At 41.4% G+C, this 18,628-nt stretch overlaps 2 protein-coding genes across 2 annotated transcripts; one reads left to right on the forward strand and one right to left on the reverse strand.

Moving 5' to 3' along the window:
* Window positions 1-450: 450 nt before the first annotated feature.
* Window positions 451-2,969, forward strand: admp (anti-dorsalizing morphogenic protein). The gene is made up of 5 exons (XM_090183033.1): window positions 451-805; window positions 1,041-1,177; window positions 1,299-1,421; window positions 1,561-1,756; window positions 2,196-2,969. The coding sequence occupies exons 1-5, from the start codon at window positions 451-453 to the stop codon at window positions 2,615-2,617; spliced, it is 1,233 nt and encodes a 410-aa protein (XP_090039159.1). The 3' UTR covers window positions 2,618-2,969.
* An 8,037-nt stretch (window positions 2,970-11,006) lies between these two features.
* ccl25a (C-C motif chemokine ligand 25a) lies at window positions 11,007-13,717 on the reverse strand. The gene is made up of 5 exons (XM_021614083.3): window positions 13,543-13,717; window positions 12,973-13,094; window positions 12,050-12,167; window positions 11,721-11,817; window positions 11,007-11,633 (listed from the first exon to the last, which is right to left on the reverse strand). The coding sequence occupies exons 2-5, from the start codon at window positions 13,031-13,033 to the stop codon at window positions 11,601-11,603; spliced, it is 309 nt and encodes a 102-aa protein (XP_021469758.1). The 5' UTR covers window positions 13,034-13,094; window positions 13,543-13,717; the 3' UTR covers window positions 11,007-11,600.
* Between the last annotated feature and the right edge of the window lie 4,911 nt (window positions 13,718-18,628).

Here is an 18,628-nt window from a genome sequence, read left to right on the forward strand (position 1 = left end):
TCCTACGGTGAGCAAACATCCTTGGCTGTGCTGTCCTCAGAGAGGTTTGACAATTTTCTCGATATTTTCTATACGATTGAAAGCTTTAATTTGTCCCTAAATACCATGAAAATATTTTGTAGTGATATTATATATCTAATATATTAGTCACGAGTTATTATTCAAAGGAAAAGTTGTTCAATTGCAATTTTCTCGTTAGATGTTGAGAATACCGTTTCAATTAAATCTACAATCTGTTCACACCTTGTTAACCATACCATTAGCCTTGCTTTACATTCGCTGATTGTTGATTTACATGTGCGACTAAATAGCATATTTTATGGCTGTTGTCCGAGGGTTTAGGGACACCGTAGCCAATGCTGTAGCATTTGATATAAAACCTGAAGCTTCCAAAGCTCTCCAGTCACTCCAACTTCGGACTTCTACTGCATGCTAGAGAACAAGACATAGATGCTCCAAGGACCCACAACAAGAAGCATGTACCATCATTACCTTATCTCTGAGATGTTACCTGTTGCTATGATCACTGCCATTGCCACGTTAGTGAGCATGGCTACTGCAAGATCATCACTAAATTATTTGGAAAGCCACTTTTCCATGGAAAACGAGTCTGAAGAAGTGCGTTCTGCAGCTATCAAGAGGCTGCTGGAGGTGTTTGGGATGGAGGATGCTCCTCTCCTCCGGGGCGACAAGCAGCCGCCTCAGTACATGGTCGACCTGTACAACACTGTCGCAGATGTGGACGGAGTTACCAAGGACCCCTACATTCTGGAGGGGAATACAGTACGCAGCTTCTTCGACAAACGTAATATTTAGATATTTTGACCTCGACCCTGTCGATATATCAGTTATATTAGGTTAGACCTATACCTGTATCGCTATTGCACCCGCCAGTCCTATGATTCACCTTATGCAATGTTTACAAAATAATTAGTATTTTACGCATGATATTACGCACGTATTAGGCTCACATTTTAAGTCTTATCGGGGCACTTTTGCGTACTCATTTTGACAATATGTATTATCCTTCCCGCACACAGTGCACAGTGAACAAATCGAGTTCCTGTTCAACTTGTCCATGGTGGCCAGTAGTGAGAAGGTTCTAACCGCGGAACTCCATCTCTTCAAGCTGCGGCCTCAGGTTTCTGCAACATTCAATAGATATCACTTCTGTCAGGTATAAAACTCAATGTGACCCTTTTATATATATAGGCAGACATGCAGAGGCTCAACTGTCCTTTGACTCCTCAAAAGTAAGCTACTCAAAGCTAATGATGAAATTCATTCATTCCCTATAGGTCAGTGTCTACCAGCTTCTGGATAGCAGCAAAATGAACATTACTCAGGGGAAGAAGCTGCTGTCTTCCAGACTGATCCCTGTCCCCTCCACTGGCTGGGAAGTGTTCACCATTACACAAGCTGTAAGTATGTCATCCATCCATTCATCCATAAATTCATCCATCCATCCATCCACCATCCATCCATCCATCCATCCACCATCCATCCATCCATCCATCCATCCATCCACCCCTAACCCAAAATAACTCTCTCCCTATAAAGGTGCGTTCCTGGATGGCTGTTGAGGGCAATAACCTGGGTCTTCTGGTCACAGTGCAGACCCTGGGAGGAAGCCAGATGGATGAGAAGGTGGTGCGTTTTTCTTCAGGCCGTAACCACCATAAAAGCAAGCAGCCCATGCTGGTGCTGTTCACTGACGATGGCCGCCGTGCAGCCGCTCTGGATAATACAGTCAAAGGTAGCCTAACACACAATCAAGTTATTATTAATGTGTTATTGCTGTATTTTTTTTTATTTTAATTTAACTAGGCAAGTCAGTTAAGAACAAATTCTTATTTTCAATGACGGCCTAGGAACAGTGGGTTAACTGCCTGTTCAGGGGCAGAACGACAGATGTCAGCTCGGGGGTTAGAACTTGCAACCTTCCGGTTACTAGTCCAACGCTCTAACCACTAGGCTACCCTGCCGCCTATACTGCTGTACAACGCTGGTGTATTAACACAACATGATGGTCTCTGTCATAATACATCATCGTTTATTTGTACTTTTATCAGTATTGCTACTCTATTTTTTTCTGTTGAACCTAATATCAATAGTATCAATCATCTTAATTGAGTGTGTATTCAGTTCAAACGGAACCACATTTCCCAAACCGACTCTACATTTTCCCTATCCAGATCCCAATGAGACCCCAGCTGTCCCTGGCCTGTCCAACCTCCCCAACACCCCAGGCTTCCACCGCAGCGCCCGCTCCCTGGACTATGACGAGGACGTAGAGAAGATGACCTGCCAGCGCCTGCCACTCTACGTGGACTTCGAGGAGATCGGCTGGTCCGGGTGGATCGTGTCGCCTCGGGGTTACAATGCCTACCACTGTAAGGGCTCCTGCCCCTTCCCCCTGGGCCAGAACATGAGACCCACTAACCACGCCACCGTCCAGTCTATCATCAACGCTCTGAAGCTGACTAAAGGCATTGAAACGCCGTGCTGCGCGCCAGACAAGCTCTTCTCCATCAACCTGCTGTATTTTGATGATGACGAGAATGTGGTGCTGAAGCAGTATGATGACATGGTGGCAGGAAGCTGCGGCTGCCATTGAGCTGGACGGACGGACGGACGGACGGGGGGAGGTGACTGTGCTAAACCAAGATGGCTGACCAAGGCGTATTGTGTCAAAGCAAAGGAGGACAAATATTAAAATCTAATTTCAGTCTAGGTGTTGGTATAAAACCGCCTTTTACACTCAGCGATGAAGATGAAGATGAAGCAGTATGCAGGCAGAGTCCTACGTGTAACATATGTAAATAGGTAGAAATTATAATATATGACAGGGCATGACTTGATTTCCTGTGACAGATGTAAATGTGTATATTAAATGATTGATGATTGTGAACTATTATAACATTTTAATAAATTGTGCGAAAAAATAAATACATTGTTTGACAGAATGAGTATACTGAGAAACATTAACTACTAACCACTAATATCAAGAAGGGGGGTCCTTCTATATTTAGAAAACCTTCCTAGCTATATCCATGGCTTGCCTGATGAAGACAGCATACTGTTGCGGACCTATCTATCCTACATGCCGGTGTAGTCGTACAGATGATGGCCTGGCGCCTTGCTGGAGAACAGAAAGCAACACACGTCACAGCTGTCTTCATTACGGGTTAGATGAAGCCTTGAATGGAGAAAAAACAGTGACCTAACCTTGGGCAGGTCTGCTCTGCTCTGAGTGTGAATGGGACATTCCTTTATACCAAAGTCACTGTCAGACTGATTCAGTGATTAGTAATTAAAGATGTCCATCAATATACAGGAATATATAATGCTATATGCTATAATTATACAATCTATGATATACACTATATATACATATGTATGTGGACACCCCTTCAAATGAGTGAATTTGGCTATTTCAGCCACACCCATTGCTGACAGGTGTATAAAATCGTGCACACAGCCATGCAATCTCCATAGACAAACACTGGCAATAGAATGGCCTTACTGAAGAGCTCAGTTACTTTCAACATGGCACCGTCATAGGCTGACACCTTTCCAACAAGTCAGTTCGTCAAATTTCTGCCCTGCTAGAGCTGCCCCAGTCAACAGTAAGTGCTGTTATTGTGAAGTGGAAACGTCTAGGAGCAACAACGGCTCAGCCGCGAAATGGTAACCCACACAAGCTCACAGAACATGACCGCCAAGTGCTGGAGCGCGTAAAAATCGTCTGTCCTCGGTTGCAACACTGACTACCGAGTTCCAAGGTCAGCACAACTCTTCGTCAGGAGCTTCATGAAATGTATTTCAATGGCCGAGCAGCCGCACTCAAGCCTAAGATCACCATGGGCAATGCCAAGCGTCGGCTGGAGTTGTGTGAAGCGCGACCCCATTGGACTCTGGAGCAGTGGAAATGAATTCTCTGGATTGACAAATCACACTTCACCATCTGGCAGTCCAACGGCCGAATCTGGGTTTGGTGAATGCCAGGAGAATGCTGCCTGCCCCAATGTATAGTGCCAACTGTAACGTTTGGTGGAGAATTAATAATTGTCTGGTGGCTGTTTTTTGTCGTTCGATAAGCAGGTGTCTAGATAGTCCATCTGTAGATGCTCTACACTATCAAAAAACTATCTGTTGATAAGCAACTGATTGCTAAGGGTAGGTTTAGAATAACGGGTAAGGGTTAAGTTTAAGTTTAGGATAAGGGTTAGAGTTAGGGTTATAGGGTTAGTAGATAGTTGAAATGTTACTGATAGTCTACAGACTATCCAAATAAAGTGTTACTGATATATATATATATATTATACTGTATCAGTAACATATATATATTATATATGTATATATCACACATTATGCTACAATATTATGCAATATTATGCTATATATATTACACATTATGCTATAATGTAATTCTTATAATTAGCATTATATGCTATAATGCATCTGTATAGGTGGCCGTGTGTACTGTAGCAGTGTACACATACGGCGATGCACAGACACTATCTGATCATTAGCGAGTGCACAGGAAGAATTCACTTTTCACAGACTGACTGACCTGCTTTTCAAACTGTATGTAAAACCAATTAAATAGGCAGGTAAAAGACAATTAAATAGGCAGGTAAAAGACAATTAAATAGGCAGGTAAAATACAATTAAATAGGCAGGTAAAAGACAATTAAATAGGCAGGTAAAAGACAATTAAATAGGCAGGTAAAATACAATTAAATAGGCAGGTAAAAGACAATTAAATAGGTTAAATTAAATAAAATAGGCAGGTGACAACAAATCAACTTTTTAATATTCACTGTCAAGTTTATCATCATTCACGGAAGTAGGGAATGAAGATGAGTTACTTTTGTTCGTCCACAGATCCATATAGGGCATTAACCTACAGTACATTAACCATCCCATTAACTTACATTGTGTTATTGATTGGGTACTATTGCTTCTCTACATTCACATCAATCATCATGTGATAATGTATGTCAACAATATACATGGATCACCTGGTACTACTTACCTGCCTACTTAATTTAGGAAATATTATAACCATGTCATAAATGATCATACCATAACCATCAATGACATCAACAAGTAGGCCTAACTCATGTGAGAGCAATATTAGCACCCTGCATCTTGGACCAATGCAGTCTCAGTCCAAAATGCATTATTTCTTAATCCGACAACTCAGGTCCACATTTTAGCAGATGCTTTTATCCAGAGCGACTTACAGGAGCAAATATGGTCAAGTGCATTGCTCAAGGGCACATTGGCAGATTTTCCACATAGTCGACTCAGGGATTCAAACCAGCAACCTTACAGTTACTGGCCCAATGCCCTTAACCACCAGGTTACCTGCTGCCCAGTAGTAAAGTTGAATTCACCTGAAGTTATTTCAGTCTTTGAGGCACCAGCGATTGGAAACAATCAATCATCGAGTCAGTCAGCCAGGTCCTAAACTATGACATGACTCACAGTTAGATGCTATCAGAAACACCATGACTGGCTCTTTCTGTTACACATCATGGAGGAAGACCAAGAACCCATGAAGATGGAAAAAGATCAATGCGCATCCTAAATGGTACCCTATTCCCTTTATAGTGCACTACTTTTCACCGGGACCCATAGAGTTCTGGTCAAAAGTAGTGCACTATATACGGAATAGGTTGCCATTTTGGATGAATACCTGACTTTACACATCACCGCTGGTTACAGAATAAGAGATCACAACACAGGATGGGAATGGACATGCATCAGAACTGTGAGAAAACAATCTAGTATCTTTGAGTTAATGCCGCACCATACAAGTGATAAATCTCACTTGACTTGGTTAACTATGACATCGTAAATCACTCTCACTAGGCTTCAGTATTCATTCACCAGTATTGCAACATACATGCGATCAATCAGTCTTGCGATGAAAATCAAATCAAATCAAATCATTTTCGTCACATTGCGCCGAATACAACAGATGTAGACCTTACAGTGAAATGCTTTACTTACAAGACTTTAACCAACAATAAAGTTTTATGAAAAATACCTCAAATAAATAAGAAAAAAAAGTAACAAATAATTAAAGAGCAGCAGTAAAATAACAATAGCAAGGCTAAATACAGGGTACCGGTACAGAGTCAATGTGCGGAGGCACCGATTAGTCAAGGTAATTGAGGTAACGTACATGTAGGTAAAGTTATTAAAGTGACTATGCATAGATAATAACAGAGAGTTGCAGCAGCGTAATGGGCCGTGCAAAAAGTCTGAGTAGCCATTTGATTAGATGTTCAGGAGTCTTATGGCTTGGGGGTAGAGCAGTCATGAGTGAACAGGGAGTACAGGAGGAGGCTGAGCACGCACCCCTGAGGGGCCCCTGTGTTGAGGATCAGCCTGCCGGATGTGTTGTTACCTACCCTTACCACCTGTGGGAGGCCTGTCAGGAAGTCCAGGATCCAGTTGCAGAGGAAGGTGTTTAGAGCGTGATCACACAGTCTTCCAGAACAGCTGGTGTTCTTATGCATGTTTTAGTGTTATTTGTGTCGAAGTGAGCATAGAAATAGTTTAGCTCTTCTGGTAGGCTTGTGTCAAGAGGAAAGAATTATGGTCAGATTTGCCAAATGGAGGGCGAGGGAGAGCTATGTGTGTGGAGTAAAGGTGGTCCAGTGTTTTTTTTTCTCCCTCTGGTTGCACATTTAACATGCTGATAGAAATTTGGTAAAACGGATTTAAGTTTCCCTGCATTAAAGTCCCCGGCTACTAGGAGCGCCTCCTCTGGATGAGCATTTTCTTGTTTGCTTACGGCGGAATACAGCTCATTCAATGCTGTCTTAGTGCCAGCCTCTGACTGTGGTGGAATGTAAACAGTTATGAAAAATACAAATAACTCTCTAGGTAGATAGTGTGGTCTACAGCTTATCATGAGACACTCTACCTCCGGTGAGCAATAGCTTGAGACTTCCTTAGATATCGTGCACCAGCTGTTATTTACAAAAATACATTGTCCGCCGCCCCTTGTCTTATCAGACGCTGCTGTTCTATCCTGCCGGAGCAGCGTATAACCAGCCAGCTGTATGTTGATAGTGTCGTCGTTCAGCCACGACTACATGAAGTATAAAATATTACCGTTTTTAATGTCACGTTGGTAGTTTCACCTTACGCGTAAATCATAGATTTTTTTGCTCCAAAGATTGCACGTTTGCTAGCAGAATAGAAGGAAGTGGGGTTTATTCGATCGCCTACAAATTCTCAGAAGGCAGCACACCCTCTAGCCCCTTTTTCTCTGCCTCTTCTTCACGCAAATCACGGGGATCTGGGCCTGTTCCTAAGCAAGCAGTATATCCTTCGCGTCGGGCTCATCGGAGTCGTGAAAGGAAAAAATGATATTCTGCTAGTCCGTGGTGAGTAATCTCAGTCCTGATGTCTAGCAGTTATTTTTGGTTTTAAGATATGGTAGTGGCAACATTATGTACAAAATAATTTTAAAAAGAAGTTACAAACAATGCAGATAAACTAACAAAAAACACAATCAGTTGGGGACACGTAAAACGTCTGCCTTCCTCTCCGGCACCATTTTATCCCGTTTATGTTGCCCAGAACAGCTGATGCTCTCATTCATGTTTCAGTGTTACTTGTCTCGAAGCGAGCATAGAAGTAATTTAACTCGTCTGGTAGGCTCGTGTCACTGGGCAGCTCTCAGCTGTGCTTTCCTTTGTAGTCTGTAATAGTTTGCAAGCCCTGCCACATCCTACAATGTGAAAAAAAAATGAAAAAAAATAGCACGGCTGGTTAAGAGCCAATAAAACAACAGCCATCCTCTTCTATTTTGTACTGTGAAAAACATTTTGTGGCACTTATGAAAAACACTGAAAGGTAGATGGGAATATAGCCTTTCCTACTTGGATATTCTGGCTAAAATAACAAATTAGCCATATCACCTGGAAGCTTCAACAAAAACATCTGTGGTAATGCTATACTGATAGGGGTATTTCTGTATCTGGTCTATTTCTTCTTTTCATTCAGTCCACATATCTTCCTTATCGTATCAATTGTGTATTTGATACCACTAAGTCATGTGATAAATGCAACACCTTAGCCGGTATTAGAGTGTTGGACTAGTAACCACAAGGTTGCTAAATTCCCAATCTGGCCCTCAAACCATCACGGTCACCTAATAATCTCCAGTTTACAATTGGCTCATTCATCCCCCCCGCCTCTCCCCTGTAACTATTCCCCAGGTCGTTGCTGCAAATGAGAACGTGTTCTCAGTCAACTTACCTGGTAAAATAACGGATAAATAAAAATAAATAAATAAAAAATAAAAAATCCACCAAGCTGACAAGTTAAGATACAAATCTGTCGTTCTATCCGTGAACAAGGCCGTTAACCCACTGATCCTGGGCCGTCATTAGAAACAAGAAATTGTTCTTAACTGACTTGCCTAGTTAAATAATGGTACAAATAAAACATAAACTTACTATTTCAAAGGGTTGGTGAAGGAACAAAGTGTCCAATGTTTTTTTTTTATTGTATTGTCCTTGAACCGCGTGACAATAAAGATGTCAAAGGTTATGCAACACAAAGGCTCTTGGGTTTGACAGTCAAAGAGAAAGTGTAAAGGTCTGTAGTGAACCATAAAAGGGACAGAGAGAAATATTTAACAGCTGTAATAAACACATCTCGATGGGAATATTAGGGACATTACTGTGCATTGTCAGAAAAGCTGACAACGTACTCTATGTACGTATATTGGTTGTTTTGTATGCCCGATAGATTCTGTTAACCTCTTTCTACTTCATTTATAAAGGAAATGTTCTCTTGGCGGTGTCATAACTCATCAACAATTAACATTTATCAAGGAAATGTTCTCTTGAGTGGTGTCATAACTCATCAACCATTAACATTTAACATTTATAAAAGTTCTCTTAGCGGTGTCATAACTCATCAATCATTACAGTCTAAGCCGGGGATGAGGGGGGATGAGGGGGGACAGGAAACAAATATATATTTTGCCCTTTATTTTTTTGTCACCAAACAATCTCTATATACACTTCCATTCATCTTTCTAACTGGTGCTGGAGACCTACAGCCTAGTGAGGCCCCTAGTCTGTTTATTTGACCTTTATTTAATTAGGCAAGTCAGTTAAGAACAAATTCTTAATTTCAATGACGGCCTAGGAACAGTGGGTTAACTGCCTTGTTCAGGGGCAGAACGACAGACCTTGTCAACTCGGGGATATGAACTTGCAACCTTTCGGTTATTAGTCCAACACTCTAACCACTAGGCTACCCTGCCGCCCCAGTCTAGTGAGGCCCCTAGTCTAGTGAGGCCCCTAGTCAAGGCCTCTAGTCTAGTGAGGCCCCTAGTCTAGTGAGGCCCCTAGTCAAGGCCCCTAGTCTAGTGATGCCCCTAGTCTAGTGAGGCCCCTAGTCAAGGCCCCTAGTCTAGTGAGGCCCCTAGTCAAGGCCCCTAGTCTAGTGATGCCCCTAGTCTAGTGAGGCCCCTAGTCAAGGCCCCTAGTCTAGTGAGGCCCCTAGTCTAGTGAGGCCCCTAGTCAAGGCCCCTAGTCTAGTGAGGCCCCTAGTCTAGTGAGGCCCCTAGTCAAGGCCCCTAGTCTAGTGATGCCCCTAGTCTAGTGAGGCCCCTAGTCAAGGCCCCTAGTCTAGTGAGGCCCCTTTCCACAGATGGGTCACAAGAATTTCACCACACCCGCAAAAAAACATCTGCTAAACACATGTAGGTAACCAATGAAATTGTATTTTATTTGATTTATTAGTGTGTCACCCAAACTGTTTGGACGCTACAGGCAGAAGTTGGGTAGATCGGCTGTACCGACTTCAGACGAGTCACAAGAAGCTTGTGGAGGGGGGGGGGGGGGGGGTCGTAGAGCAAAACAGAGAACACCATCCTGTTCATGAGAGTCTCATTTTCCATAGAAGGGGTTATAATAGTTTTGTAGGCCAAGCTGTGCCATACCTCATAAACCATAAACAAAACAGAGTGAAACGCAGTACACAACTTTATTAGTATTTGTTAGTGAAAACCAATATAACAAGCGAGAAAAATATACATTTGACAAAAAAAATCTACAGTCTCAAAACGTACAAAGAATACACAAATGCAAAGAGATTTCATTCAAAAATTGTAGGCACTTTTACTTGGTGGCGCAATGGTTGGTGGCGCTATGTTCAATAAAAAATCAAATCCAATTGTATTTGTCACATGCGCCGAATACAACAGGTGTAGTAGACCTTACAGTGAAATGCAACACCAGATTTTATGCAGTGGTGTAAAAAAAAATACTTAAGGAGAAATACCTTTTTGAGTATCTTTACTTTACTTTTCATATTTTTGACAGGTTTTACTTTAACTTCACTACATTCCTGAAAAAAAAAAAAGTACTTTTTACTCCTTACATTTTCCCTGACACCCAAAAGTACATTTTAAATGCTTATTAGCAGGACAGGAAAATGGTCTAATTCACGCCCTTATCAAGAGAACATCCCTGGTCATCACTACTGCCTCTGATCTGATGGACTCACTAAACACACATGCTTTGCTTGTAAATGATGTCTGAGTGTTGGAGTGTGCCCCTGGCTATCCATATATAAAATAAATCATTAATGCCATCCGGGTTGCTTAATATAAGGATTTTTTAATTATTTTTTCTTTTACTTTTGATACTTAAATATATTTTAGTAATGACATTTACTTTTGATACTTAAGTATATTTAAAACCAAATACTTTTAGATTTTTACTCAAGTAGTATTTTACTGGGTGACTTTATTTATTTTTTTTATTTTACCTTTATTTAACCAGGCAAGTCAGTTAAGAACAAATTCTTATTTTCAATGACGGCCTGGGAACAGTGGGTTAACTGCCTGTTCAGGGGCAGAACGACAGATTAGTACCTTGTCAGCTCGGGGGTTTGAACTCGCAACCTTCCGGTTACTAGTCGAACGCTCTAACCACTAGGCTACCCTGCCGCCCACTTTCACTTTTACTTGAGTCATTTTCTATTAAGGTGTCTTTACTTTTACTCCAGTATGGCAATTGGGTACTTTTAACATCACTGGTTTTATGCTACACACAAAAAACTGTACAAACACACACTCACACGCTCACACGCTCACGCGCACACACACACACACTCACACACTCACACGCTCACGCACACACACACACACGCACACACGCACACACGCACACACACACACACACACACACACACACACACACACACACACACACACACACACACAAACACACACAACTCACACACACACACACACAGGTTCCGACAGGATTGCTACACAGTAAAATGCAGCCGTACAGAATGGCTGGGCTGACTTCAACAGGTACGGGTGTCTGTTAAAGGAATAGCAGAACTGCACAGTAGCAGAAAGTATGCAGCATTTCCAGTTAGATCTCTGTTAAAGCAGCAGATGTCTTCTGCAGTAGAAAAGCAAAAATGTCCCTCCAATGACCAGACATCATCGAAAATCGTACTGATTTTACAACAGGACTCGTCACGGCAGGATGGCAGAGTAAATGGATATAGACGACACGGTGTCGAAGGCAGAGCTTCTAGCCTCCCAGCTTCTTCTTCCCCTTCATGTGCTGGAAAACAAATATATTGGTTTCAGGAAGACGAATGAAATCAGTGAATAAATAAATAAATCCAGTTGTCATGTTAGAAATTCTCACCTTTTTACTCTTCTTGGTTTCGACCTTCAGCATCAGTTCATTCACCCACTTCTCTCTGGGGTCAGCACAGAACAACCTGCCTCTCTTCATGGTGAACCTGACGTGGACGGGAACCGAAATAAAAAACTCAGGGTGACCTTCAAAACACGAACACTGATGAAGCCTTACAGTTTTGCAGTTGAACCTCACGAAGTGAGTGAACCTCCGCCGTGCATCACAGAGCTGCATGTCTCGTCCACTGAAGGTACTTTTTAACACGTTCTGTATTACTAAAGTCATATAGCAGGCCTTTCCACGGTTACACTCCTCTATTCTCAGTCAGGACTTACACTATAGCGTGGATGTTGCAGCCCCCGTCCGTCTCCTGCCTCCTGTAACTCGTCACCATCCTCACAGCGGTCTTCTTCACCCTCCGCACGTACTTCAGACAGCAGTCTTCATAGGAACCTGGGGGGGGGGGGGGGGGGGCATGGAGAGGATCGCAGCTCAACATCTGTACTTTATGATGAATGAAATAAGAGAAGGCCCCCAACTCTGCACAGAAATTAATTAGTGTATTCCATTGGTTCAAAATGGAATTAACTGATTCCCCCCCCCCCCACCGTTTCAGGTTGGAAGTGCGCAGGTTTGATTCAGCATCAATGAAGAAGAGCGTGTGAATATGGCTTGACAGTCTTTGACCCATACGCTACCATCAGTAAAGCAAAGCTAACAACACCACCGACTGAAACGCTATCTGAAAATCAGTGATCAAATAAAAACAGAACAACACTCAGGGTGAGGCTGGCTTATCTCTCTGAGAACAAGGGGCCAGCTGGTAGTATCAAAGTCCTTGTATCTGTATTTGTCCTGCATCTTTCCTGTATTTTTCCTGTATAACAGTGCATAATATGGATGTCAAATCCATGAACAACAACTCATACAGCCAGAAGAGGACTGGCCAACCCACATAGCCTGGTTCCTCTCTAGGTTTCTTCCTAGGTTTTGGCCTTCCTAGGAAGTTTTTCCTAGCCACCGTGCCTCTACACCTGCATTGCTTGCTGTTTGGGGGTTTTAGGCTGGGTTTGGTGACAAACACTTTGAGATATCAGCTGATGTACGAAGGGATATATAAATCAATTTGATTTGATTTCATTTGATCAATTAATTCAAAAATATTATACAAAAGCCCGTTTTACATCAGCACTTGTCACATAGAGGCTTAATTAACCGATACCCAGCCCATGTTAAATCCTATTTATACTAAACGTACCTTGGGCCAGCGTGACGCATAGACAGGCTAGGATTAGAATGAACACTACGTTGAACCGCATGTCTGGATGTGTGGTCGTGGCTCTGTGAAGAGTTCCCGGAGGTGCAGAGTGGAATCAAACCCTGCAGCAAACACAGAAATAGCCATACACCTTTATCAATGTCTCTCTGCTTCCGGCAACTTCTCACATCTTACTGCCCCAAGCTATCCACTTTCAAGTCGTTTTGTAGTTTTACCTAGGCTATATGATAACATTTGTGTTCCATTGCTAATGGACATCAGCAATCACCTTAAAATAACGTGAACTAAATAGGCACACTTTTCAGTCCAGATGTATAATTATATAGAAAATAGTAATGTGTCCAAATGTAGACCGCCTATTCCAACTCACAATATCTTGTTCAACTTTTTGCAAGCTAAAAAGGGAATAATACATATTTCACTGATGATAACACACAAAATCTATAACATTCAAAACCATATGCTTTTCATATGACAGTGACACAAAAGTAGTAATCCTTGCATTCTAGAAGGCTATCCTGTACAAAGACAGCTATCAGTACTACTCACAAAACTCTGAAGGAGATAGGATGTCTTTAGTTTGCTGCTGTTCCCTTTGATTCTGCTGGGTGCGCAAGGGAACGTGCTCTTATGTAGTTAGCGTCACACAGACAGAGCTTAGATTGTATTACCTGTGACGTGTCACACCCCCTTGTGCATCTGAGGTACTCTGACTTTGTTTGATTGTTATTGGGTAAGCAGAAAATTGATTGACACATGGAGCGTTGTGAAGAAAACTTGCCAAAATACATACGGGTTCTTGATAAATCTGGGTAATCTCCATCTGAAGGACGGTTATACATTCGATTTCACACAGTTTATTTTTCTTTAAATAGGGAAATATCTTAGACATTGAACTGAAAGGCCCAATCGAATAGTACAGTTAATTCAGTTTCTCATGGTTGTGAAATCATTTGAATTTACCAATTGAGAGTTTGGAACTATATGGTTCTATCTGCATTATTGTCTACATGTAATTATTGACATAGACTTGTTCTGTTCAATGTTCTCTACCTATGTAGTACACTAAATAACACCAATTCAACATTGCTGTCACCGTTCAAACACGAAGAAGGTTCGGAACTTTAAAACCATTCATCTCAGAATTATCTTTTGGTCCCAAGCTCTCGCAATGGCTTTAACGATTAGGGCTCACCTGTGATAAGTATCTGTTCTTATCTCTTACATAATGTGTTCTTGATTCATGGCCAAATGTGTAAGCATTATTTAGAAAAGGGATGAATTATTAGACTCAAACTTGGCTACTTCTTTTATTTATTTTATTATTGACGTGTCTACAAAATCTACCCAAAAGCCTCTGTTGAAACTTGCCATAAAACAAACCTGGCCCTTCGCTACTTAATTAGTTTTAGGCTAATTGTCATAGAAAAAGATGTGTGACACATGGGAATGTTGTAGAATATGCATGTAACTCGGGGAGCAGATCAGCCATCATATTGTCTGGTGTAACCGCAGATCGTTTTTGTCAGTAACTTGGGAGACTCTTCTCTGCTACTCTCTTCTATTAAATGGTAGCAACGGTGTCAAAGGTCATTGTTTTTTCGCTTCTCCTTTAATTGTTTTTACTGTCAGCGGAAGTCCACACTTTGTTTTTTACTCCCAACAGATAAAGTCATGGCTTCCTTTATCAAGCCAGGAACGACCATTAAAATTCCTATCTCGGGAATTGCCAAGATAGTGAGCCTGACCAAACGTCTCCATTGTAAAACAATGTTTTTTTCTGGGAAGACTGCTATAGAGCCAGGCACTGGATGATTAGAACGGTCCGTAGACAGTGCTGAGACCACAAAATCTGCAACCTCATACAACATGATCTCAAATCATTAATACAGACATTTTTTTCCCCCCCCACCTTTCCTTTCCTTGTAAAATAAACAAAGATCTATTTTACAAGGGAGTCCTGCATATACACAATTTACAAAAACAACATAATACAAATATACAAAATACTATCCATAAGAAAGTATAGGTTGCTATAACATGCTACACAGATTTTTGTGCATTTCCACTGAGGATTTACCCCAGTGTTTTACCCAAAATACTTTTCTGAGCCGGCACCCGTGCCTCACTGGGGTAGGGCTCTGGAGGACCTGCTCTGACTTGAAGCCAAGGCAAAGCCCTGGGTATTTTTCAGCTGTCATTTTCATAACAATGGCTTTACTGTGAACTTTAACACCTTCTCACAAAGCAACAGTTTTTAGTTTATAGTGTCACACTCCTGATGGAAACACAATACATTTGCTCTATGCAGAAATCGACTCTGCCCTTTCCTGGTTGCTAAAATTATAATAGTTCACCTAATTTTCAGTTTATGTGACAAAACATAGCAAGCAAGTATAGTGTAGAAAAAACATTCCGAGGAGGCTGGTGGGAGGACCAATAGGAGGACGGGCTCATTGTAATAGCTGGAATGGAATAAATGGAACGGTATCAAACATATCAAACAAATGAATATCACGTTTGACTCCAATTACTCCATTCCAGCCTATATAAGGAGCCCATCCTCGTGTTGCTCCTCCCACCAGCCTCACCTGTAATCATTGTACATCTAAATGTCTGAAAAATATTTGTCCATAACCAAAAATGTAGTATTTCAGCTGTTTGAAGCTGGTGTACAAAACCGAAAATAAAAGACCCCAAAAACAAAACTTCAATAAAAATAAAAATAAACATTTATTTAACTAGGCAAGTCAGTTTTAAGAACAAATTCTTATTTTCAATGGGTTAACCCAAATAGGTTAACCCAAAAGCCACGTTGAGAAATAAGGTGATGAAAGAAATCAGACAGGCCAAGGCAAACTTTTTTATTAACATAATTGGTGAAGCAAAGGGAAATTCTAAATTGATCTGGGAGAATCTAAAAAAAGTTAACAGGGAAAGACCATAGTAAAACTACAAAAAGACTAGAAATCATGGTGAATAACAATCACAACACAGGATGCAGTCGAAATAGCAATAGCCTTCAATTCCTACTTTATTGACTCTGTCAGGGTACTGACACAGAACCACTCCACTGGATTCTTGGGCTCAGTGCTAGTGAATTACACTAAACCTGTCTTCATCATAAGGGAGGTTACTGAGTCAAAGGTGAACAAGGTGATTAGCTCACTAAAGAACTCTAAAGCCAAAGATGTGTTTTGGCTGGACTCACCTTTCTTTAAAAACTACAAAGAGTCACTCATTGGCCCCATTACTAAGGTCACCAACACATCTATTGGTCTCGGTGTGTTTCCAAGGGTATGGAAGTCGGCCAAAATAACGGCCATCTTTAAATCGGGTGACCCTGCTGACGTGAGTAACTACAGGTCCATTAGTACTACTACCTGTGGTGTCGAAGGTTGTTGAAAAGTGTGTAGCAGAACAACTGATTGCCCACCTCAACAACAGCCCCTTCACATTACACTCCATGCAGTTTGGCTTCAGAGCGAAACACTCCACAGAAATGGCCAACTGCTTTCTTCTGGAAAATGTGAAGTCCAAGATGGACAAAGGGGGCATTGTTAGGGCTGTGTTTCTGGACCTAAGGAAGGCTTTTGATACTGTTAACCATGAGATTCTCATCATAAAATTGTCCAAGTTCAACTTTCCCCCAATGCCTTGAGATGGATGAAATCATACCTTGAAGGCAGAACTCAGTGTGTCAGAGTGAGCAATGAATGAGCTGTCGCTCACTCTTAGCTATGATGTGGGCATGCCCCAAGGGTCAATACTGGGGCCCCTCCTGATCAGCCTGTACATTAATGATCTGCCTTCTGTCTGTACTGGGTCTGAAGTTCAAATGTATGCAGATGATACAGTGATATATGTGCATGCAAAGATCAAACAACAAGCTGCACAAGAACTTACTACTGTAATGGTCCAGGTTACAAAGTGGCTCAGTGACTCGTGTTTGCATCTCAATGTGAAAAAAACTGTCTGCATGTTCTTCACAAAGAGGGCAACAGATGCTACTGAGCCAGATGTCTATGTGTCAAGGAAGAAGCTCCAGGTGGTATCTGATTTTAAGTACCTTGGCATCATACTTGATTCCAACCTCTCTTTTAAAAAGCAGGTGAAAAAGGTAATTCAAATAACCAAATTCAACCTAGCTAATTTCCAATTTATATGAAATTGTTTGACTACAGAGGTAGCAAAACTGTACTTCAAATCTATGATACTCCACCACTTAACATACTGCTTGACTAGTTGGGCCCAAGCTTGCTATACAACATTAAAACCCATTCAGTCTATCTACAAACAGACTCTTAAAGTGCTTGATAGGAAGCCCAATAACCATCATCACTGTCACAATGGCCTGTCTCCCCCTCCACTCAGTGTTTTTGTTAAAGAGAAAACCCAAACATATGGCAGCAGATCCACAAGGTCTGCCATGAGGGTTGACGGCATAGTTCCCTTAAGGAAAAGCACCTTTAGTAAATCCGCTTTCTCTGTGAGAGCTTCCCATGTCTGGAATACACTGCCATCAGACACACATAACTGCAACACCTATCACACTTTCACAAAATGCTTGAAGACATGTCTACAGGTCAATCAGATTTGTGAACATAATCCCTAGCTGTGTATTGCCGCTTTCCATGTTGTCTGTAGTCTGTAGCTTGTGAGGTGTGGAAACACTTTGTTGCTTTTATGGATTTTGTCTTGTTGCTTTTTGTGCTATGTTGCTCTGTCTGCATGCTGTGTCTTGCTTGTCCTATGTTGCGCTGCGTGTGCTCACTGCTCAATGATTGTCTGTATTGTAATTGTTTTTAATAACCTGCCCTGCCCAGGGACTGCTGTTGAAAATTAGCCGGCTGGCTAAAACCCGGCACATTTACTGAAACGATGATTAATGTACACTGTCCCTGTAAAAATAAAATAAACTCACTCACTCACTCACTCACTCACTCACTCACAGCCTTGTTCAGGGGCAGAACGACAATTTTGCAACCTTTTGGTTACTAGTCCAACGCTCTAACCACTAGGCTAGCCGCCGCCCTAAATAACAATGACAGATCTATAACTCACATTTCTATGTGAATTTGTTTGTATATAAAACGCTGGCGACACCCTGGTGTGGGATGGAAGTCGGGATGGAAAAGCAGGAATACACAGATATGCCAGAATGTAGAAATATTGAATTACAATTTCTCTCTATAAACTCAACCTAATCTACTTTTAGAGTCATATAGGGATTTAGTGACAGGAATTACATATCGTTGTAAAGAGAGGTCTTGTGCTCACAAATAATTTTCCCTCTGGACATGTTCCGACAGTTGTGACATTCTCATACGTTAAGCAGAGCTATAGGTAGTGCACTTCATAGCGTTTAGGTTGGCATTTGAGACACACTCTATGAGTCTAACTCTGACATTAAAGAGCCTCTGTCAGCATGGCCTTAAATCATATCTTCTTCCATGTTTGGCCTCTCATCTCCTCTTTCCAGCTGAAATACGATTCTATTGGGATATAAACCTTTTAAAAAAAACACACAGATTTTTAGAAATTCTAACGTTAGACTTTAAAAAAAAGGCGCTATATAACGCTCCAGGATTCATTTTGTTCGTTTAAAAAAAAAATCTGAACATAAAACAACATT

This window comes from Oncorhynchus mykiss, chromosome 8, assembly GCF_057628025.1.
Source record: "Oncorhynchus mykiss isolate SJ-2025 chromosome 8, ASM5762802v1, whole genome shotgun sequence".
Taxonomy (NCBI): domain Eukaryota; kingdom Metazoa; phylum Chordata; class Actinopteri; order Salmoniformes; family Salmonidae; genus Oncorhynchus; species Oncorhynchus mykiss.

Coding starts and splice junctions, on each gene's coding strand:
- admp (XM_090183033.1), top strand. CDS start 451: ATGCTCCAAGGACCCACAACAAGAAGCATGTACCATCATTACCTTATC. Junction 1,178..1,298: donor ATAGATATCACTTCTGTCAG/GTATAAAACTCA, acceptor CATTCCCTATAG/GTCAGTGTCTACCAGCTTCT. Junction 1,757..2,195: donor TCTGGATAATACAGTCAAAG/GTAGCCTAACAC, acceptor TTCCCTATCCAG/ATCCCAATGAGACCCCAGCT.
- ccl25a (XM_021614083.3), bottom strand. CDS start 13,033: ATGCGGTTCAACGTAGTGTTCATTCTAATCCTAGCCTGTCTATGCGTC. Junction 12,168..12,972: donor ATGCGTCACGCTGGCCCAAG/GTACGTTTAGTA, acceptor CCCCCCCCCCAG/GTTCCTATGAAGACTGCTGT. Junction 11,818..12,049: donor TGCAACATCCACGCTATAGT/GTAAGTCCTGAC, acceptor CGTCCACGTCAG/GTTCACCATGAAGAGAGGCA.